We start from the raw sequence: 23,533 nt of genomic DNA, 5'->3' as shown, positions 1-23,533 counted from the left end.
AAAAAAAAAAAAAAAAAAAGGAGAGAGAGAGAAAGAGAGAAGAGAAAAAAAGGGGGGGAAAAAATGGAGCTGCTCGCGGTGGCCGAGGGCATCAAGGACACGGGGAATAGTTGGGAGATTAGAATGAAAGTTGGGTTTCGGCGAGCACATCGCGGAGATTCCTGCTCCTCCGAGATGCTTTTCCCCGTCCTTTCCCTGTCAGGGTGAAAAAACATCATTTTTTCCCCCCTTTTCCGATCGCTGATTGTTGACCTTAAAAGCGCTGTGTTGGAAAATTAAGGATAATTAGATTGTACGAGTTCTTCTTGTAAGGGTTGTGGAACACGGGTCCAGGCCCTTGAACCTGAGCTTTGCCTCCTGTCAGGATTTCCTTGGGTTTGAGCTTCGTTCCCGGTGTTATTTGGGGTGTTTTAATTAAAAATGAAGCCTCCCGTCGCTTTGTCTTGGGGTTCTTCAACTTCTTGGCGTTGTCACAGTTTTGGTGTGAGGAGGGAGCAGGAGGAGAAACATCCCCAAAAGGCACCTCTTAATAATTAGGGAATGTTAGAAGAACTTCTGGAGCAGGCTGTGGGCCAGCATTGGGAGATGTGCTGTGAGGATGAAGGCCATTGTCAGCATCATGGAGCAAAAAATGAGATATTTAAATATAATTTCCCTTGAAGTTAGGGTATATCCAGCTTTTTAGTGTTGGCAGGACACGAGGGCAATCTGCAGCTCCTATAAATGAGAAGAAAAATCCTGCAGAAATCTTGGTTACACCCAATATTTGGCAAATTTTCATTGCTTCAGCTTGCAGGAGGTTGGGGAAGAGTAGGTGCTGCTTGATCTTTCTAGGTCAAGAGCAGCAGGAAGAGCCTGGGAAATCTGGAAATGGATTTATTAACAAATTATTCCAGTTCCTGAGGGGTTTTTTTTCCCCTTCTCCCAGAATTGGAGGGGTAGGAAGGTCCCATTTTAAGGAGTGAAGTTTGGGTGTCCCCTCTGCTCCAGAGATCTCCAGGGATTTTTGTTGTTGTTGTTTTCTAGAAGTTTTATTCCCTAGAAGTTTGATTTTTTTTTTTTGTTTTGTTTTATTCTCTAGGAGTTTGATTTTTTTAGCTTTATTCTTTATATAAATGTCAATTTTTTAGCTTTATTCTCTATATTAATTTCAATTTTTTAGCTTTATTCTCTATATAAGTTCAATTTTTTAGCTTTATTCTCTGTATAAATGTCATTTTTTTGGCTTTATTCTCTATATAAGTTTGGTTTTCTAGTTTTTTAGCTTTATTCTCTATATAAATTTCATTTTTTAGCTTTATTCTCTATATAAAATTTTTTTAGCTTTATTATCTATAAATTTCATTTTTTAGCTTTATTCTCTATATAAGTTTGATTTTTTTAGCTTTACTCTCTATATAAATTCCTTTTTTTAGCTTTATTCTCTATATAAGTTTGATTTTTTAGTTTTATTCTCTATATAAATTTCTTTTTTTACCTTTATTCTGTATATAAATTTAATTTTTTAGCTTTATTCTCTGTATAAATTTCATTTTTTACCTTTATTCTCGATATAAATTTCATTTTTTAGCTTTAATCTCTATATAAGTTTGGTTGTTTTTGCTTTATTCTCTATATAAATTTCATTTTTTCGCTTTATTCTCTGTATAAATTTCATTTTTTTAGTTTTGCTCTCTAGGAGTTTGATTTTTTTTTTTAGCTTCATTCTCTAAGAGTTTGATTTCCTACTTTTATTGTCCAGAAGATGGATTTTCTACCTTTGATTTTCCAGGAGTTTGCTTTTCCAGGAGGTTTTTTCCTGTGAATTTTATTTTTTCACTTCCTCCTAAGATTTTAACCTGGAACTTCAGGCTTTATTTTTATTTCACTGACTTCTCCACCCTTGTTTTTTCCACCAAATAAAGCAGTGAAGGTGTTGGGGACAATTTTGAGGAGGGGACATTGCTCAGTGAGCGTGGGAGGGCTTTGGGTGCCTACACGAGGTCACCTTTCCAGCCACTGAATTTGGGTTTTATTTCATTTAATCAGGTTAATATCTTGTGTTTATATAATGGGGGTGACATCTGTATTTTAATTACGTTGCCTCATGAGGTGGTTTCTTCATTTCAGGGCTTCTTGTGTTGTAAATGAATTAAATCGGGTGATTTTTTTTTGGAACCTGAAGTCATGAATTATTTAGAATTTTAAAGCTCTTTAATTAGTGGAACTCTTTCATTATGATCAAGAATAATTTCCCTGCTATTTCAGAGGGTTAAAAACCACAACAAAAGGCACTGACAGCAAGAACAAACTTCAGGATGTCTCCAAAGCATCCTAGGAGTTCAAAAAGGAGATTTTTTGGGGAGTTGTTCCCAAAACCCAAAGGTTTTCCAAATGCTGACGTTTCCCTGAGGGCATTTTCTTGTGGTTTCTGTTTATTTGGTCACTTCCTGCTCAAATCAGAGCAGGACTTTTCCCTTTCCACGCCATGAAGGTGACCCAGAAGTGGGGAAATTTGCATCTTTATAACACCAAAGCATTTTTATTTCAATAAAAAACAAAAGAAAAGAGGGAAAAAAAAGAAAAAGAAAAAGTTTAGCACTTCAGGTTGGGCTTGATTTAAGCAGGAGGGAAAAACTTGAGGTGGTCTATATGGGCTTGATTTAAGCAGGAGGGAAAAACTTGAGGCGGTCTCTACGAAAATAATTAATTTTAACTTTGGGGAGGTGCCATTTGATGATTTAATTTATCAAATTGAGTGAAGACAGTAATAGGAATATTAAATATTATCTAGAATAACAGAAATAAATAGATATTTCTCTATCAATAGGTCCAGAAATAAGTGAATTTATATAAATATATAGAGCCCTGCAGCCCCTTAAAATCATTTATTTGACCCAAAATTTCCCTGGGATAAAGAGTTGGAAGTTGGGATCCAGATCCCTCTCGCCCAGTTTGGGGCTGGTTCAGTCAGAGGATGGAAGCAGAGGGAATGTGGTGGAGGATTTACGGAGTTTGAAGGTGGAATCATCCTAAATATTCCTAGGAAAAGTGGCTGGGAGGCACCTGGAGTGGTCAGGTGGTTATTTTTCCAAGATTAACACACCTTAAACTCTGATTTGCAGCCTCTTCCTTTACCTAAATCCCCGAGATCCTCCCTGGGTCACCCAGTGCAGCATTTAATTCTTGCAATCACCTTTCAACTTCTTAAAAATTTGGTTTGAAAATGTTTAAAAACTTGCTTGAAAATGTTTAAAAAGAGAAGGTTTTCTGGTTTTCTCAGCCTCCCCCTGAGTTTGTGTCCATCCCCTTTCCCCAGCTCTGCGTTGGATTTTATAACCTCATTTTATAGACTCTTCTTTGGATAAATAAATCAGTGTTAAACTTGAAAAAGCTGTAATAATTCTGATTGGTTTCATTTGTTTATTTGTTTATTTTTCATTTCTTGCCCGTCCATAATGCTGGAAGCTTTGATGTTTCAATAATTACAGTGGTGCTCTGGGTTCAGTGCTTAATTCGGTTTCATTTGTGAAGTTCTCCTGCTTCCTTTTTATTCTGACAACTTTGGAAGCCGGAGAAGGATTTGGGATAAGGGATGAGGGGACAGGGTAAGGGGGGGAATGGATTCCCACTGGCAGAGGGCAGGGATAGATGGGATTTGGGGAAGGAATTCTTGAAGAATTGTGAGGGTGGGGAGGGGCTGGGATGGAATTCCCAGGGAAGTTCCCAGGGAAGCTGTGGCTGCCCCCCAGTTCCCTGGAAGTGTCCAAGGCCAGGCTGGAGCACTGGGATAGGGAAAATGTCCTTGCCCATGGCAGGGCTGGAACAGGATGGGATTTAAGTTCCCTTTCCCACCCAAACCATTCCATGATTTGTGGATTGGGTTTATCCAAAGCCGATCCCAAACGCCCACTGTATAAATCTGTTCCCCCAGCGCTTTTCCAGGGAATATTTTCCAGGCAGAGCCTTTCCTGGGACACACCAGACTGGGATGAATCCTTGTGGATGTTGGTGCTCCTTGGGATGGGTTTGGCAAGCCCCATTCCCAGGATTTTCCCGTGGAATCCTTCAAAACATCAGGAGCCAAAGCCTCGTGTGTTGTAATCCCAGCTCCCTGCATGCCACAACCCGAGGCTTCCCTTTCACTCCAGCAGGGCCAAATCCTGGGATTCTTTTCCAGCTGCTGCAGTGGAATCTGCAAAAATCGGAATTTTTTAGAGCTCCATGGCAGGATTTGTTCAGCAAAAAAAAGAAATCTGTGGTGCCGGAGTGGCTCTATCTAAATCCTTTTAAATTTAATAATTTTACCTATTCGAGCCCGGATATTGAGGTGGAAGGAGAAACCATTGATCTCCAACACAATTAAATCTTTTCCCACTGCTGCTGCTGCCTCCCAAAGCCACTAGAAACTCTCAAAATTAAAAAATTAAAGCTAAAAACCTCTCCATTTCTGGCACTTTGTGTCTCCAGCAGCCTCCAGGTTGTTTGGAAGTGTCATGGAAATGAATGAGCTGTTATTTCATGAATAATATTGAATTAAATACTCACTTTGGGGGCTGTTTTTTTATTCTTTGGGGGTTTTTCTGGGTGTTTTGCTGTTGGCTTTTATTTAAAATTTCATCTTTAAAACACAGAAAAGGAGGAAAGAAGCAAAGAAATTCCCCCTTTTTTTTTTTCCTAATAATTAACTTGGGAGTTTTGTGCGATAGTGGCTGTTGTAAAACCACTTTGGAAGAGTTTTATGGGAATTTTTTTGGAGGATTGGGAGCTTTTTAAACCCTGTCTATGTGGAGTTGTTAAATCTCTATTTGTCACGTGGTAGGATCTGGATGAGGTTGGGGGGGTGGATTTTTTTTTCCAGAAATATTTGTGGTTTATCCTTATTTGTAGCCATCATTTAAGGATGTCGAGGCAAAACTTTTGGGGTTTGTGCCTCATTTCTTTGAAGTTTTCATTGTGTTTCAGGTTGAACCATTTTTTAGGATCCTTGCATGGAATGTGCTGCTTCTTCTGTGGAAAAAAAAAAAAAAATGGGATTTTCCCCATAATCGTGGGGATGTGGCTGTTTTGTGTGGAATTTCTGATCCTACCAGGATCTGTGGGATGCTGCTGAGTTCCTCCTTCTTCCCTGAGGCTCATTCCTTCCCTCTGGCATTCCCTGTTGGCATATCCCTTGGAATATTTGGGTAAATTTCATTTGGAGCTGCCCTCCAGCCTCTTTGGTCGATTTCTAACTCAAGGGGAATTTGGGAATGGTTTAAAAGCCGGCAAAAATTGTGGATGGGGACGTTATTCCCATTCCTACCTCGCTTGGATGCCTGGGAATGCAGCTCTAACATGGATCTGGTGGGCTGCTCCTGCTGTTTTTCCAGGCAAAAAGTCTGGATACTGCTCAGGCTGGAATTGCAGGCTTGGAGATTTTGGGTTTATTTGCCATTTTCCCGTAGGCTGTGTTTTCCAGGAGCTGAAGTGGCCGATTTTCCAAGGGGTTTGGCTGCTTCCCCCTTCCCAGGGTGCCCAGAAAAGAGCAGGAAGCAGCATTTGTTCAAAAATAACCCCCCCAAAACCCCCCATCCAGAGGCACCAGAGGTTCTTCACGTTGCCTTTGCTCTCCCATGAAGTGAAGCTCTTCCAGGTTTTGTCAGCTGCCGCAGGATTTGGGAATTTTAATGTTTGTCAGAGGCGTTGCGCTCTGGTGAGCAGAAAAACTGCTGGGATATTCCTGGGAATCTGCTCTGGATTCACCTCAGGCAGCGAGGCCTCAGCTTTTCCTGGCTTTTCTTTTTCCCCTCAGTCTGGAAAGACAAAATGTTTTCCTGCCTGGAAATATCCCAGGCTGTGTGGATGGGTTGCAGGTGAATCCCAGCTTTCCCTGGTGTTACAGGATCCCAGGATAGTTTGGATCAAAGGGGATTCCACCCCCAGGGACACTTTCCACTATCCCAAGTTGCTCCAAGCTCCATCCAAGCTGGCCTTGGACACTTCCAGGAATCCAGGGGCAGCTCTCTGGGAAAGCTCTTCCCTCATTCCTTGCTGGGTGGGGTTGGTTTTTTGGGAAGGGGTGTCTCCCTCAGAGCTGTGTCCGTGAGCCTCCTCATTGGGATTCTCCTGCAGGAGCATCTCCCAGCCTGGATTTGGGATGGCTCAGCTCATCCCAGCACACCTGGAATATGCTGAGCTGGAAGGATCCACAAGGATCATCCAGTCCAGCCCCACCCTGGGCATCCCTGGCAGCTCTGTCCAAACATTCCTGGAGCTCTGGCAGCCTTGGGAATGTTCCCATTCCCTGGGGAGCCTGGGCAGTGCCCAGCACCCTCTGGGGGAAGAACCTTTCCCTGAATCCAACCTGAATCCCCCCTGGCTCAGCTCCAGCCTTTCCCTGTTTTCCAGCAGAATTTGAGGTTGGAGGAGCCACTTTGCTCTTGGGAGCCTTCGTTGGGTGAGCTCAGGGATCCTGAGGAAGGAAATGGGGATGGATGGAACAGAGTGAAGCTGGAAAATTCCCCCATAAAACTTCCCAGATGAAAAACCCACCCAGGTTTAGGCACAGGTACGAAATCCAAGGATTCCTCTGGCCCTGCTGAGCTCATCTCATCCCAAGTGAGTTTTTTGCTGGCTCTAATCCTGGGATGAGTTTTAAAGGAGGAGAAGGAATTCCCCTAATTGCCCAGGAATGGGTCCTTAGCGAGGTTTCTCTCTCGGAGCCAGCTCTGGAGCTTTGTGTCACAGTTTGGGGTTTTTCCCTTTCCTCCCAATCCTCTTCAGCACCTCCAAACCATTCCCATATCCATATTTTAATTGGGAGAAATCCCTGTAGCGTTCTGAGCACTTTGAACCTTGGATTTTGGGGTTTATAGTGATTTTATTCTGTAGGTTTTCCAGCCTGTTGCTGCCTCTGTTTTTACTTTTACTCAATTTATCATAAAATGATTCTGAACAGCCACGGAAAGCAGGAATTGTCCCATTGTTCTGAAATCTTTTGTTTAACTTAAAAATAGGAATTTTTTTTTTTTTTTTAATATTATAGATGACCAGAGTAAACCATTTCTGAAATCCTGAAATCTGCATATTTAATTATATCCGGAGGCAGAATTTAATGCAAGAAATTCAGTGCTGGTGAAATTCTCTTCCTCTTTCTTCCATTCCCTTTTTCCCTTTCATTTTTAACCTGTTGTTTTCCTGGGATTCTGGGCAGTGTTATGTTCCAGTGCAGTATTTAAATGGGAGAAATGCAAATAATTTCTATTTTTTAGAAGTGATGTTCCTTGTATCCAAGAGGAATCGCATCTCCTCTCGCACCAAATTCCAGTGTCAGGAATATCGAAATATTCCCAGGCCAAAACAGCTCCCAAGGATTGGGTTTTTTATCCCGAAACTATTTTTTGACAATGCTGATGGAGGTGGGGGAGATCCAAATGCCAATTAAACCCTCATTAGAATAATTTTTATCTGTGATTTTCTTATAAATACTTGAAATATCTCAGTTTGTGGGCAGGTTCTATTCTCATGCAAATAATTGTGGAAGAGTCAGCAAGAAATGTGTCAGTCACTGAATTCCAGAGGTTCCTTCACCTGGAGTTCTTCCTGTCTTGCTCTGAGACTGAAAATACAATTCCCTGACCTTTTTTCCTTGTCAGATTCCCTCTGGCACTTCCCACGCCCAGGTTGCTGGAATTAAAATACAACTGTTCCCTGTCTTCCTTGGAAAAGTGTGGAATTAAAATAGGTCCATTCTAAGTTTTCCTTGGGAAATGTGGAATTAAAACACAACCATTCCCTGTCTTCCTTGGGAAATGTGGAATTAAAACAGAACCATTCCCTGTCTTCCTTGGGAAGTGTGGAGTTAAAACAGAACCATTCCAAGTGTTCCTTGGGAAGTGTGGAATTAAAACAGAACCATTCCAAGTATTCCTTGGGAAGCCTGGAATTAAAATAGAACCATTCCAAGTATTCCTTGGGAAGTGTGGAATTAAAACAGAACCATTCCAAGTGTTCCTTGGGAAGCGTGGAATTAAAACAGAACCATTCCAAGTATTCCTTGGGAAGCCTGGAATTAAAATAGAACCATTCCAAGTATTCCTTGGGAAGTGTGGAATTAAAACAGAACCATTCCAAGTGTTCCTTGGGAAGCGTGGAATTAAAACAGAACCATTCCCTGTCTTCTTGGGAAGTGTGGAATTAAAACAGAACCATTCCCTGTCTTCCTTGGGAAGTGTGGAATTAAAATAGAACCATTCCAAGTATTCCTTGGGAAGTGTGGGCTGCAGGATTGTCTGGCATGACCCCTTAGTGCCATTTTAGGGATCCTCCTTGCTTTGGAATAGTGGATTTTGGAATTCCTGGCTGCAGTAGGTTTGGGAATTCCTGGCTGATTCCTGTGCCTGTTTCCAGAGGGGAATCTGCTCATGCATCACCGTGTAAAGGAAAAAAGACACACAAATATCCTGGAGATCCTTCCCTGTGGAAAATCCATCCTGTGGTGGGAGAGACAGAGATTTGTTTTCCATCCATGGGATCTGTGTCATTCCTGGATATTTTGGAGCTGCTCCGGGTGTTTGATGTTCTGGTGGCCACCCCAGAATTCCCAAGCTGCTCCCAGCACCTGGAAAACACCAAGTTCCATCCTTTTGGGCTGTGTCTTCTTCCCAGTCCTTCCAGGGTTGGGAATTCTGCTGGAGCCACACGCTCCTGTCACAGAGGAAGCCAGAAAGGCTGGTCCTGGTATTCCCAGGGATTCCCAAGTTGTGTGTCCAGCTTGGTGTTAATATTAACTGGAATTAGAATTCCTTGTCCCAAAGGTACAGCTCGATCCAGGGATTTATTGAGGGGGAAAATTGGTGTCAGCTGGGAGCTGAACCGGACCTGGGAAATGTCACTGGGCCACCAAGGGTGAGGTCAGTGAGTGCTGAGTGTCCCAGCCTCCTCATCCCTCCTCACCTGGATATAGGCAGAGGCTGATCCCAGTTATTTTCCCTTTGTTTTCACCTTATTCCTTCTCCGGACGCTAAAGCTGTTTGCAGGGATCCCAATCTCCCTGGATGCACGGACACCCTCTGGAATAAATGAGCAGATTTGTAACACGCAAGGCTAAATCATGGCCGTGGGGCTTTGGAAAACGGCTTCAATCAAAAGATTGGGAATTTAAATCTTCCTGCTTTTGGTATCCTGCATTGTACAGACTGCTAATTCCTCCTGTTGATGCTACCCGAGGAAAAGAGGAATTTGAAAACTGCTGGAAAGCCACAAAAAGTGACACTTTAGTGTCAAACAGGCACAGAAGGAAATGTTTCTTGTACTTTTTCTATGGAAAAATAAATTTAATTTAAAAAAACCAACTCCAGAGACTGCGAGACCTGGGCTGGCATTTCTTCTGAGGGATTAGTCCTTTCCTGGATTCCTGGGACATGGAATCACAGAATGGTTTAGGTGGGAGGGACATTAAGGATCATCCCATTCCTTCCCCTATCCCACGGTGCTCCAACCTGGCCTTGGACACTTCCAGGGATGAGTCAGCCACAGCTTCTCTGGGAAATCCATCCCAGCCCCTCACAGGAAGGAATTTCTTCCCAATCTTTAATCTAAACCAATCAACTTGAAGCCATTCCCTGTTTTCCTGCCTTTAATCCCGCTCTCCCTCCTCGCTCATTCCTGGTTTTTTCCTCTCCCAGCTCCCAGGATGTCCACGGACAGCGGCTTTGGCACGGCCGGGAACAGCGATGCCCAGCAGAGCCTCCAGTCCTTCTGGCCACGGGTCATGGAGGAGATCCGCAACCTCACCGTGGTGAGTGTCCCCAGGGATTGGTGTATTCCCAGAAAACCATTCCTGTCATTCCCAAAAAACCATTCCCAAAAATTCCCGTCAAAATCAAGCTCGGCTTGAATGTCTTCCTGCTCCAGGATCCGGGAAATTGGGTGTTGATATGGGATAAGGTGGTTTAGGAAGTGATCAATAATCCCCCAGCCATGGGGGATCTCCCAGAAACTGGAGATACGAATGGAATTGTAGCAGAGTCATAAAATCATGGAATGGTTTAGCTTGGAAAAGATCTTAAGGATCATCTCTGTTGCACCTTCCACTCTCCCAGCTTGCTCCAAGCCCTGTCCAGCCAGGCCTGGAACATTCCAGGGCTGGGGAGTTCACCTCTCTGGGATGGAACAGTCAAACCTGCAGCTCCTTCTGGGCTAAAACAACACCCCAAAGGTGATTTAAAGGTTCTTTTAACAGGCTCTAGGTGGCTGCATCCTAGGGAATTTCAGGGAAATTCCTCTTGGGGAAAAGAGATGGGATTCTAAACCAGCTACAGGTGTAAGAGGAGATGCCAGAGGCTGCTTTAGGTGCCAGAAGATTGAGGGATTTGAGGATAAACCTCCCATTGTGCTGCTGTTCATATTCTGAATGATAAACATGTGAGGGAACCCTTGTCCACACCGAGTTTTTACTGACAAAATACGGTTTAGTCTCTTCCCTCCTCCCTAAATTCCCTGTTAATTCCAATTTTGTGAATGAACTTTTGAGTTTAGGCTCCTGCCCTAGTCCAGAACCACCTCCTTGGACAACCCTGAAGTGCTGAACTCACTCAAATGCCAAGTGTGTCGTTATCAGGTACTTTATTAAATTAAAGACGTTTGATTAAAAAAAATCCCATCTAGGCTGAGAATAACAACTGGACTAAGCAGCTTCTATTTCCTTCCATCCCCACAAGAGGTGTGGGAACAAGGGCACGTAATAAAAATGACTTTTGAAGAGAGATTGATGGATTCCTGTGATCCAATGGGCCCAAAATCACTCTCCTGGTGCTTTTAATGCAGCTGAAAACAAAAGAACTCCAGTCCAAGCCAGGCTCTTCAAAGTAAAAACCCCCCAATCCACCAGGCCCAAGATAAGCTGCTTTTTGCAGCCTGTGTGCAGATAGTTGATTAAAGAAACAGATGTAGAAATTTGTATGCATAACCAGAATTAATTACTTTCCTCTTTCAGCACGGCGAATTCTTGTGTTCGGGAGCTGGAGTTTCATCTCCACATGAAAGGGGTTTATTATGCAGCTTATCAAGTATGGGCAGCTTAATTTTTAACTGTCAGTGGGATCTATTTATTGCTTTGCAAGCTCAGGAGTCATTGGAAATGGAGCTGAGGGCAGGGAAGGAAGAGGGATAACAGGAAAACATCCCAGCGCTGTGCAGTCAAATCCTGGAATTTATTCTCTTTATTCTTGAAATTGCTCCCGTGGATGTGGGTGTAAAAGTGGCAGAGCAGGGAGTGAAAACTGTGTTGGTCCCCTGATTTTTGAGGCTATTTCTGCCTGGTTTTGTGCTTTTTTTGGTGGCTAAAATTCAGGGGAAAAAAACCAACAAGAACAAATTGCGTTTAAAGAAGGGAAGGATGCAGCGCAATCCCGGAGAAATAAGAACCAGGCCTAGGCTGAGTTCAGCATTTCAGCTCCACAAGAGGCCTGTGGAGACAGCGAGGCCTAATTTGGAGAAAAGAAAAGATGAGGAATTGGTGTCTGAAGCTTTTCCTGCTGGGTGGGGGCCAGTGCTGCTCCTGCCTCCCTTCCCCACCACGCTGCTCCTTCTGATTTATGGGACGCGGCCTGGCTGCCTTAAAGGAATAAAGGAGGTGGAATTTTCCTGATTTTTTTTTCTCTAAATCTAAAGATTTTAATATTATTTTACCTGTTTGTGTCTCCTCAGACTTCATAAAAGTTGATATTAAAACTTAAGTGGTGCAAATTAAAAATTTTCCCCTCAGCTTTCTGTGATACTCGAAGTTCACGAGGCCCTTTAAAAAGGAAAGAGCTGAGGGGAAAAAATAGCAAAAAACCAAGAATAACAACAAAAAAAACCCCTTTAGGTTATTTTTCCGTGTCCTGGCAACCCCTTCAGTTGTTTATGTGGTGGTCCCTGAACATGGTGTGTGTTTAAGGGCATGGCCCAGCCCTTTTATTGCCCAAAATCCTTCAAAATTCCACATTCTCCATCAGGATAGGACAGCCCCACAACAAATTAATTCTGATTTGCAGCAGGAACAACACACTCAGGTTTCTCTGCAGAATGAGGCACAAAAATGCCTTTTAATTATATATATATATATAAAAAACAATGTATATAAATATATATAAATATATATAAATGTGCTGGATGTTAATTAAATAAAATGCCCCTGCTGAAATGCTGGCTGGGCCACGCACATTTTTCTTCGCAGGAAAGAAACACAGCACAGAAATTTCGAATAAAAACCAGCATTTTCAGCGTTTTCCCCCTCTTTTGTTTCCCTAGCACATCCTGCAGTGCTTTTTTTTCCCCTGGAGAAATGACTTCCCCATTATTTTCCTATGACATTTTTTGTTAAGAAGGGAAGATTTTTTATTTTTTTGTTAGAAGTCTTTTGTGAGTAGGAATTCTGCATTCCTGATGCAGTGGGATGTAGCCTCAGCCTTTCTCCCTTTTTTAAGAAAGATTCCTGGCAGAAATACACTGGATTGATTTATTTATTTTAATTCCACTTTTTCTCTTCAGGGAAGGGAGAAGCCTCTTGGTGGTTTCCTGAGCCCAGGAATTCTCTCCAGGGAATGTGTGGGTGCAAATTTGGGCTCAGTGATGTCTCAGGGCAGGATGATCCAGGCTCCTAAATCACCATTCCTGACTGGAAAACGGGGGAAAATCCACCTAAAAACATAAAACTGGTCTTTTGAACCAGCTTCTTGCAAGGTTTTTAACACCGAAATTGGGATTTGGCAACAGAGAAGTCCAAATAAAGGCAGGATTTCATCCAGCTCTTGTTTGCCTTCATGTTCTCCTGTGATTTTTTTGTAAATTCCAATGGTTTCTGAGGCCCAGGAAGCATAATTGAATTAGTTGTTTCAAATATAAATAGATGGATAAATGTGTGACAGCAGAAACATTCTGTCCTTCAGGAAAACTTCAGCTCGGAAGTGAAATAATGAATGTAAGTGTCTGACAGAAGAATTACATCAGTAAAAAATACAAAAAGGAGAATTCCCAGCCCTCAGGAAGAGCTGCCACACCTGAAAGAGAATAAATTTGATTTTAGCCAGCTCAATTCTAGAAAACACAGACCTGTTTTAAGTTTTTTACCTTTATTTTCAGTTAAATACCAGTAAAAAGTCTCTCAAATCTCTCTGCAGAAAGACTTCAGAGTTCAGGAGCTGCCCTTGGCTCGGATTAAGAAGATCATGAAGCTGGATGAAGATGTGAAGGTATTCAGGATTTAATATATTATTTCTTATTTATTTAATGTATGTTAAAATATAAATATATTTTATAGTTATTATTTATTTCATACTTATTTTTTATCATTTAGGATTTTTACCTGGAATATTTATGATCCTTTTCCTGGATATTTTACCTATAATTCCTTGAAATTCAGTGTTCTTCTTGTTATTACTATTATTTTTAAAGCGTTTTTTAACAAAATTCCCTGGCCTTGTGTAATTAAACCGAGCTGGGAAAGCAGAAACATTTGGGATTTTGATGAAGGTTTTTGCAATTTTGTTTTCTTGTGATAAATCCCACTTTAAGGGTATAATAAATACAAAAATAATTCTGGCTATTTCCTGTTTTCCCTAGGGCTTAACTGTCTTTTCTCAAGTTCCCTCTTTGTTTTTCTCTACTCTCACGAAGATTTAGAGTGATTTTTGTGCCCCTTAATGCACTTTTTTATGGACATCTAAGCAATAATTCAGGTGGATAACATGGGTTTGATCCCAGTAGATTGACATCACTTAAATTTGTGCCACTTCTTTTAGTTTCTTATCGAAAAATAAACAATAATTTAGGAGGATGACCTGGATTTGATCCCAGTATTTGGGATTTTGATGACAAGGACACACAAATTGATGAAAATCCCTGAGAAGGAAGAGGGAATCACCTGCAGTTTTTGACTCTGTGCTGCTCCAGTCATCCCTGGTTTTTTATTTGGAAAACTGTCACTTAATTCCTGAGGGAAAAGAGAATTGTTTGTCCTTTTTTATTTTTTTTTTCCTCAATGTGACTCCATCATTCTGTGAGGACAACCCTTAATTTAAATGAAATCCTGAAAATTCTCTATTCAGAATCCCTGGAAAAGGATCATCCCAGGCCTCTGAGGGCCCAACTCAGTGTCTGAACCAAATAAATGCCAAATTTGTGATGATAAAGGGGAAAATGAGATTTTAAGGCAGAGTGGAGAACCAGGAAAAGTCTCTGGCCTGTCTGCAATGTTCCTATTAAAAGGTTAATTAATAAGCATTAATGCCAAGGCAGCTGATAATGAAACTGCTTCATTTGAGTAAAACTGGAGCCAGATTTTTTTTTTTAAGGAAAAATAATTTGGTGAGGCCAATCTTTACTCCAAAACTCCTTTGCCATTTCACATTTATTGCAAATTATTTAAGTGTTATAACTGTGAAGGAAGGGCTGGGTTTAAAATGACCCTCAGAGTGTCCCAGTCAATTCCCAAATCTTTTCTGGATGCTCCAAGGCACTGCCAGGAGAAGCTGCTGGTGAATATTCACCAGTGCCATGGTTTCAAATGGACAGAGGGCAGAAATCAGGAGGAAATTTGGGATAATTGAAGAAATTGGGATATTGGGAAGGAATTCCTCCCTGTGAAGGTGGTGAGGCCCTGGCACAGGTGGCCCAGAGAAGCTGTGGCTGCCTCATCCCTGGATGTGTCCAAGGTATTGGAATAAGCTGAGCTTTGAGGTCAGCTCAAAGTGGTTTCCCAAACCATTCCATGATCCAATTCCATGATTTTATGCCCTTAATCCAGGAGGAAGCAGCCTTTCAAGCCAAATTTTAGATGCTCAAAACTCTTCTCCCATGAGCTCAGCTCAGTCAGACCTGAGAAAAATCCTGAGGTGAAAATTCCTCCAAATTCACATTTAACCGCACAACTTCTACTGATCTGATGAAATTCCTCTTTGCACTGTTAGAATTGAGTGGTAAAAGTCAAAATCACCTCGTTTTTTGGCAGATGATCAGCGCAGAAGCTCCTGTGCTGTTCGCCAAGGCCGCCCAGATCTTCATCACCGAGCTGACCCTGCGAGCCTGGATCCACACGGAGGACAACAAACGCAGGACCCTGCAGGTAAAGCAGCTCCTTCCCACCTCCAGCTGCTCCCAAATCCCTTCCCAACTCCTTGTTTCCATAACAAAAGGCTTGTTTTGTACACAGGAACCTGGTTTGTGCTGCAAACCTGGGTACAAAGCACATGAGTACAAAGCTGAAAGGCTTTTTCTCTTAATTTAATTAAAATCAACCTGCCCAAACGCAAATCTCCATCTCTCAGCTCATCGTGACCTGCTGGAACAACTCAGTGCAGCTGCAGCTGTTGAATTTCTGGCTGATTTTGTTGTCATTAGTTCTGATGTGAACTTGTAGAGGTTTGGTTTGTGGTGATGAAAGGGTGGAGGTGAAAACAAAAATACAACCAAATACAGATTGTTGGCTCTTGCAGCTTGAGAGGCCCTCAATGAGAGTCATTTTTTAATGGTTGAAGAGTAAAGTGTAACTTTTTTGGGTCTTTTTATGGAGACAAAGAGAAGGCTTCCACTTTTAGTCTTAAAAATTGAGCAGAATTACTGGAAAATACAACAACCATTAATTCAGGCCCTCGGGTCAGGGGAAAAATTGAGATATGAAGGCCCACATCAGCTCTCCTGTCCCTGGGCAGGAGCTGCTGATTTAGGGGTGGGCACCCACCATTGATATCCATTAAACTGGGCTAGAGCTGCTCCTTAACCCTGGAAGAGTCTGAATTTGATAAAAACCTTTTTTCTTGCACGTTTGGGAAGTTTTGCTCAGCACAGAACTGAATTTCCACCACCTGGGACCTGGAGGAGACATTCCCCTCTTTTTCCCTCAGTTTTAAACGCCTTTAACTTTATTTATCCAGTGACAAAAAACACTCCTGAAGCTGAGGAATGCTTTTCCCTTTGTTGTTCCAGAGGAATGACATCGCCATGGCAATCACCAAGTTTGACCAGTTTGATTTCCTGATCGATATTGTCCCTAGGGATGAGCTGAAGCCTCCAAAAAGGCAGGTGAGACACAAAATTATGGAATTCTTGTCCTTTCCTTGGCATAGTTTGAGCCTCTGATGAAAACAGAGGTGATAAAACAACACAGAATCAGTTTAAGCATGAGGTTTTTGCCTCTCTCTTTTATTTACTGTGGTTTTCAGGTTCTTAAATGCTTAAATTTCAGGTTTTTAAATGCTTCAATAAAGAGTAAGAATCATAAATAAAAATAAAAACCATAAATAAAAATAAAAATCATAAATAAAACCCATAAGTACAAATAAAAACCACGGAGTTTTCATGGAAATAGAGCTTGACTGGAGATCCACACAAGTCTGACCGACAAACCAAACTCACTCCTGAACACTTCTGATCCCAAATGGTGCCAGTGGGAAAATTTTAATTTAAAAAAAAAGTGTTTATCTACATTTTCTGACTTGTGGGTTGAAAAATCCCCCTCCTGCATCCTTTGGGGCAGTCAGTGCCTCTGTAAACATCCTTGACTGGAAGCTGGAAGGTGCTGGAAGGAGCTTTCAGTCGGATGTTTACAGCAGCAGGCTGCTGCTCTCAGCTGAGCACGCTGCAGGGATTCCTCATCCCTTTTCCGTAAAATTCCCCTGGTGGAGAAAAACTCTGGGCTCCCCTCAAGGCCCTGTTTGGATAATTCTGCTCCTTGCTCCTGCAATCAAAAAAAAAAAAAAGAAAAAAATGCTAAAACAACTCATTTCTGCTACTTCTGGAGGTTTGCAGTGTGGAAAAATCCAAGTTGGCCTTTAAAACTGGTGGATTTGGGAGCCTTTGGAATGTCTTGACTTGGAAGTTTGTCTCTGACATGGATTTTTTTTTTTCCCTATTCCACTCTAAATCCTGGATAGCACAGAAAATTCTGTCTGTTCTGAGTGTACAGAGCAGCATTCCCATTTGGAGCTGGATTTTGGAGGCTGCTGCTTTGTTTTATACCTGGAAGTGTCCTCGTGGTGCTCCTGGAGTGACAACCAAAGGGAGGGAATAGGGAATCCACACCTCTTCCTTTGGGATGGTCCCTGAGCTGGGTTTAACCTCCCACCCTGATTTCCAGGTGTAGAAAATACAGAAAACACTTTTCCATGTCCCAAATATCCAGGAGAGTCCATCCTGCTGCTGCTGGGGTTAAAAATCAGCATCCCAGGTGTGCTGGGAACTCAACATAAAATGTAAATATCGACATAAATCCTCATGATTTATCCAAAATTCATTAGTTTGGTATTAATTACAAGACAAAACAGCCTCCACAGCTTCTTGTCTTAATGAGGGAAAGCAACCTGGAGTTTCTTTTTCAGCTGGAATCATTGAAATTTCCATTCTGGCATTGGAAATCCACTTTTTTTTTTTTTCCCCTGAGGTGCCTCATTCCTGTACTTTTCTATTTTTAGCAGTGCACCGTGTTTGGGAGGGAGAGCATTCCCGCTGTCTTCTCCTTGCTTGATTCACATCGGGACATTCTGATTACAGAACATCCAAGTTCTGGAATCCAAGGAATTCCTGGAGCACTTTGAGGGTGTGTTACAGCATCTGGGATAAGGTGTCCTGCTGATCCACCCCAGCCAGGAAATCCTGGGCAGTTTTGGGTGGAAATGAGGCTGGGGAGATGTTCCTCACCCATCTGTGACCACTGCTGGAACACCAGGAATGCTTTTTCCAGCAGGAAAAGTTGAATGGAGAAATAGCTGCCCCCTAGGAATGTAGGTTAAGGATTTACAGGGAAAATCCTGTGGGAAAGTGGCTGCCTGTGCCTGGATTTTTTTTTTTTTGGCTGGATTTACGATCTGTATTTCATCTCTACCACGTTTGACAAGGCAGTGCTGGTTCTTGGAACAGCTGGGAATGAAATCCCAGTGTTGTGTTGCTCTGGGAACTCCAGCTGTGCAGCTTGGAAATAAAAGGTGGCAAATGCTGGGACAGGAGGGAGTTGAAGCAGATTTGGATTTAAAGCCGTTCCTGCCTGTGGCAAACGGGGTTGAACCTGGAAGAGATGCTCAGAGAAGGGCTCGTTTGCCATAATTATTTCAGGATTTAGCTGGAATTGGGGATTGGAGCACTCCAGAAATAACCTACCTAAGGATTGGGCTTAGAGCAGCCCCAGCTCTTCACTGCCTGTGGGTTGCTAGTTGCCTGGAAATGTGCCCTGGTGAAAATATATTTTAATTTATTATTAGTCCTTTCCTCAGAGGAATTAATGAGGGGAATGGGAATAACCAGGGAGCTGCAGGAGTAGGAGGTGGTGTGTTTGGTGGTGGTTGTGATGATGTTTGCCCTGAGTGCCAGGCTCAAAGTTGGTCTTTTTTACAGCCAGCTGGGATCAGTTTAATCTTTGGGCTGTGATTTTCTGCTGGCAAACCTCCCAGCAGTAATTCCTCAGTTGTTCTCCTTCCCAAAAACCAGCTTCTAAGCAAACAAACTCCTCACTCCAGCCCGATGCCCACCCAGACATCACCCACTGCTCCTGTTTAATGTGAATTTTCCTTTTCCTGCCCAGCTGGATCAACTGAAGGGGGAATCCATGAGCAAGCCTCAAAAAAAGCAGGGATTCCAGCAGGCTGTTGGAAGTGGGAATGTCCCATGTTGTAGCACGTGTAAACATCCTACACTCTCAGCTGTGAACTCGAGGTGGCTGGGAGAGGATTGTTTACGCCTTCTGCCATGGAGTGAACGTCTGGGAGCTGCATCTGCCCTCAGCTGCCTCATCCAACTGCTCTGGGGAGCTCAGGAATTCTCATCCTGGAGTATTCACGGCTCACCACGTCCCATAATCTCCGAAAAATCCTGGAATATCGTTGATCATGAGGGGCTTTTCTCTCCTGAGGTGAAAGAAAGCAGCGTTGCTGCTGACAGGGAGGCAGAGCAGAGCCTCTGGTTCTTCGTGCTGCTGAGAGATCCCTGCTCCCACAGCAGGGAATGGTTGTCAGCCTGGAAAAGCTGGGTTTAAATAAATAACTCCAGGCACGACAGAGAGCATCAAATCCATGGCTTTTATTTGCAGGGCTTTGACATCAGAGCTCGGTGGAGGGTTGGGAACGCAGCTCAGGAGAGGGGTTGGGTGACAGAGGAGGCTCTGTCAGTTTTCCTGGGGCATTTGCAATTCCTCCTGTGATGGAATTCACCGGTGAGGAAGTTCCATGGCTTTCAGCTCTGGTAATTTTATTCATTTCCACCTCCTCGTGGTGATTCCACCTCAGTGGCCACTCCACATTATCCCCACTTTATTGGGAACGCTCCTGATTTCCATAGAGCTGAATAAATGAGGATTTCTCAGCTCACACTGACTTGGTTAAACTGTTCTAAGTGAGATATTAAAGCTCCTTTCCCACGGGATGTGTTTGGGGGGGATATTCAGCTGTGGGGTGGGCAGGTGCTGTGTTCCCATCCCAATTCCCGATGGTTTTCCTGCAGGAAGAGGTGCGCCAGGCCGTCACCCCAGCTGAGCCCGTGCAGTATTACTTCACCCTGGCCCAGCAGCCTGCAGCAGTGCAGGTGCAGGGCCAGCAGCAGGGCCAGCAGACCACCACGGCCACCACCACCATCCAGCCGGGCCAGATCATCATCGCCCAGCCCCAGCAGGGCCAGGTGAGCCAGGCCTGAGGGAGCCAGGGGAATCCTGAGGGATGGATTGCTCAGGAAAATCAACGACAGCGTGGAAATCATGGGTTGGGATGGGATGAGATGGTTTGGCTTGGGTTGGGAGGGAAGGAACTTCAAGCTCATCTCGTTTCGTGGTCAGGGACCTTCTGCTGTCCCAAGTTGTTCCAGTCCTCGTCCTGCCTTACCTTGGACACTTCTGTGGGGCAACCTCAGCTTTGCAGGGCCAAATGTGGTTCCTGGTCCTGATTCTAGTTCAGATTCCTCAGGAAAGTGCCTCACCCGGGCTCTGAGCTCCCTCTGGGGTGATTTAATCCTCACAATTCCTGGGTGTAGGACAGGTCTGCCCCAGCAATGTGGAAATCATGGGTTGGGATGGGATGAGATGGTTTGGCTTGGGTTGAGAGGGAAGGAACTTCAAGCTCATCTCGTTTTGTGGTCAGGGACCTTCTGCTGTCCCAAATTGTTCCAATCCTTGTCCTGCCTTACCTTGGACACTTCTGTGAGGCAACCTCAGCTTTGCAGGGCCAAATGTGGTTCCTGGTCCTGATTCTAGTTCAGATTCCTCAGGAAAGTGCCTCACCTGGGCTCTGAGCTCCCTCTGGGGTGATTTAATCCTCACAATTCCTGAGTGTAGGACAGGCAACGAGCAGTGGCTGTGGGACAGGCTCTGTCTGCTCCAACCCCGGTATCTCGTGGCTTTTCCACCCCTGGATCCTCATCCTTGCTTTTTTTTTTTTGCAGACCACTCCCGTGACAATGCAGGTGGGAGAGGGGCAGCAGGTCCAGATCGTGCAGGCCCAGCCCCAGGGCCAGACCCAGCAGGCTCAGAGTGGCACAGGGCAAACCATGCAAGTGATGCAGCAAATCATCACCAACACGGGAGAAATCCAGCAAATCCCGGTAAGATTTGGCCAGGAGGAAAGGTGGAAAAGTCCCCCTTGAGCAAACTGTGAGCATGAGGCCGTTTCTGTTTGCTTTTTTAACTGGCAGAGGAAGTTTGGATTGAGTGGTGTGTTTCCTGCACTTAGGAAAACCAACCAGGTGTGACATGAAGGGGGAAATAAATCTTAACCCACTTAGTCCAGACTCATTGCCCACCCCAAACACCTCCCCCTGAGTGAAATAGTTGTGATTAGGAAGCAATAAATAAAATATTTCCTGGCTAAACCTCAGTTCTTCACCACAGCCTGGTTTGAAGGAAAGAGAATTCTTTTGCCTTTACTTGGTTGTGCCTCTGCAATCTGAAGTCGTGACCTGGCAGGCTGAGTGGGAAAGGTGCCATTTGGGAGTTATTAATAAACTTTGATGTTAAAAGAAATATTTCTCCAAAATATTTGGAGCTGGTTGGTGGAATGGCTTTGCAAAACCAGGAGATAAGTCCTCACTTTCACATCAGCCTTCAAAATGGGATTTGGGGTGCCCAGCATAAGCAAAACTTCCTGAAATGTGTCCTAAGTAAACAGAGGGGTGAAAAAAGTCACATTAACTTAAAATCACTACAAAGCTGAGGCTTTTGGTGCCCAGCTGGAAAATCTCACACCTCTTAGAGAAAAAGAAAATTAAAAATCACCCAGTTGTGTGTACCAGAACCCAAAGGTCGCCTGGTGCCAGACATTTCTCTTGGATTTCTGTTCTTGTCCTCACAGCTGTGGCAAAACTGAGCTTTCACACAGGTTTTGCCTTTGCAGCCTTGCTGAGCTTCCCTCTGCTCTTGCTGTGCCAGAGCATCTTGGAAAGAGTTTGGATTGGGGGAGTTGCCAGATTTTTCCAGCTCTTTTCATCTCTTGAGTCTTCAGTCATCTCTTGAGTCTTCAGCTGATTCTTAGGTGTTGATCAGAAAGGAGGAAATTGCCAATTTGGCTGTTTTACTACAAGGAACCCTTTTCCTTCTCTGCATTTTCTTGTCCATTTCTTTTTTCTCTTCCATTTCTTCTTTTTTCCTTCTTTTCCATTTTTTTTTTTCTTTTCCATTTCTTTTTTCTCTTCTTTTCCTTGTGAAAATCTCTCCAAGAGACTTGTTCCTCAAAGAATTGTGGAAGGAGATCTCCAGTGGATCGTCAGCAAGAAAAGAACAGCTCAGATTTGTCCTCAGTTGTCTCCAGGGAATGCTGGAACTACAGGAAGGGACTTGGACATCAGTTAGAATAAAAAATTCCTTATAAAGGAGCTGGGCAGGGCCAAAACCTCCTGCAGAAAATCCAGGAGGATCCTTTGGGAAGTGATCCCGTGTTTTCAGACAGACTGGAGAGGTTTTAGGGTCTGGTTTTGACCAAGAATTTGCTTTTTCCTCCGTCTTTCCTGGGCTTGTGGAAGAACAGGGAGCTGTGCTTGCTCCTCAGGAGCTGCCAGGGGCTGGAGTGTGGTGATTTTTTGGGAACACCTGGATCTCTGACAGTTCCAAGACTTCAAACCAGCAATGTAGGAGCAGTGTGGGATGGAATAATCCCGATTCACAGCTCCCCATCCAGCAGAGATCCTGTTTGGCTGCAACCAGGAGGATTCTTCTGTTGAAGAACCACAATTGGTGCTGAAGGAGCTTCCAGCAAATGAAATAAAATAAAACTTGGAGAAAAACTCCCTGTGAGAGCTTTTAGTGCCCAGCTTGGGAAGAATTTGGATTTGGCTCCACAAAATTCCAGTTTCCTTGGTCTGTTCTGCTCTTCCCGCTTTGCTTTCTCTTATTTTTCCTTCATTTCTTTTCTCTCTTGGCACAGTCAGTGCCATCTTCTGACAGTTCTGGGGTCTCTGAGGGCTCAGCAGAGAATCTTGGATCACCCAAATAGAGTTGGAAACTCTCTCCTGAAACTGGAAGTGCCTCTGGAGTGTTGGGAGCATCTTACTCCTGGTTTCTTGTGGTTTTCCACATGTTGCTGGTGCTGTGCACACTCCCTGCTGCTCTTTATTCCAGAAATAAAGTGGAAAAGTGGAGGTTTATTTTTTGACAGGGAAAAACTGGAAGTGAATCCATCGATTAAGCGAGAATCACTTGTTTGGCCACGTGAATTTTATGTTCAATTTAATCTGTGTCTTACCCAAACCTCATTTTGGGCAGGTTCTTTGGAGCTTCCTCTCCTTGCTGGAAGAACTTTCCCAAATCTCTTCCACCCATTCATTTAATGAGTCATTAAAACCTAATCCCCCAACATGGAAAATGTGACCTCCCTTGCAGATCTCAATGCAGAAACCAGTTTTGGATTGAAATTTTGTTGCTCAAGGGGAATTTATTTGCTCTTGAAATAATTTTGGAGCTTTCAGACACATCTGGGGGAGTTGGTGGCAGTTGTGGAAATGCCAGGACCACGTTCCAGGCACTTCCTTATCAGTCAGCAGTTTTTTAGAGTATTCTCTGTGTTCTTTTGAGAAAAAAAAAAAAACCTCAAAAAAACCCATTTTTGGTATAAAATTAACCTTAAAACTGTGAATCTCAATGTTGTAAAGTTAAATAACACAGAAGGAAAAATCCAGCCGTGCTATCTGTGCCCTTTTAATTGCTCTCAAGTGTGTATTAACAGTGTTACCTTCATGTCCCACACTCCCAAGCATCCAACCTGCCACAAAATCAGAGATTTAGGGAATAAATTTGGGGTTGAATCTCACACATGAAGCAGTGACACCGAAAGGTTGAGCCTCTGCCAGGTGGGGGTTGGCAGGTGTTGGCAGAGAGCTGCCTTCAGAGCTTCCAAATCTATCTTTGGGGTTTGCCATCTCTGCTGGCTTTATTTCTGGGGAAAATTCCTGTGTATTCCTTAATTTTTGGCAGGATACAATAGAGGTGTAGGATATGATGAGCTCCTAACAGTTGATGGGAAATGCTGCGTCAAAGGAGTAAAATTTAATTCTTGTGACCGAAAACGCTCCCAAATCCCTGAGAAACCGAGCCATTAATATGCTTTAGCTACTAACTGACCCCTTCCCA

General features: G+C 43.4%; 1 protein-coding gene across 2 annotated transcripts in view; it reads left to right on the top strand.

Moving 5' to 3' along the window:
* Positions 1-9,622: 9,622 nt before the first annotated feature.
* The window catches only part of NFYC (nuclear transcription factor Y subunit gamma), a 16,032-nt gene continuing 2,121 nt past the window's right edge, over positions 9,623-23,533 (top strand). For both annotated transcript variants that reach the window (XM_017736152.1, XM_008635099.2), the window contains exons 1-6: positions 9,623-9,760; positions 13,125-13,196; positions 14,954-15,067; positions 15,928-16,023; positions 19,429-19,602; positions 20,359-20,517. In XM_017736152.1, the coding sequence (XP_017591641.1) occupies positions 9,656-9,760; positions 13,125-13,196; positions 14,954-15,067; positions 15,928-16,023; positions 19,429-19,602; positions 20,359-20,517 (720 nt within the window). In that variant the 5' untranslated portion in view covers positions 9,623-9,655. The remainder of the gene's footprint in view (positions 9,761-13,124; positions 13,197-14,953; positions 15,068-15,927; positions 16,024-19,428; positions 19,603-20,358; positions 20,518-23,533) is intronic.

This window comes from Corvus brachyrhynchos, unplaced genomic scaffold (genome assembly GCF_000691975.1).
Source record: "Corvus brachyrhynchos isolate BGI_N302 unplaced genomic scaffold, ASM69197v1 scaffold65, whole genome shotgun sequence".
In the NCBI taxonomy this organism is placed as follows: domain Eukaryota; kingdom Metazoa; phylum Chordata; class Aves; order Passeriformes; family Corvidae; genus Corvus; species Corvus brachyrhynchos.
The sequence above is the reverse complement of the archived record's forward strand: the minus strand, read 5'-3'. Positions and strand labels throughout refer to the sequence as shown.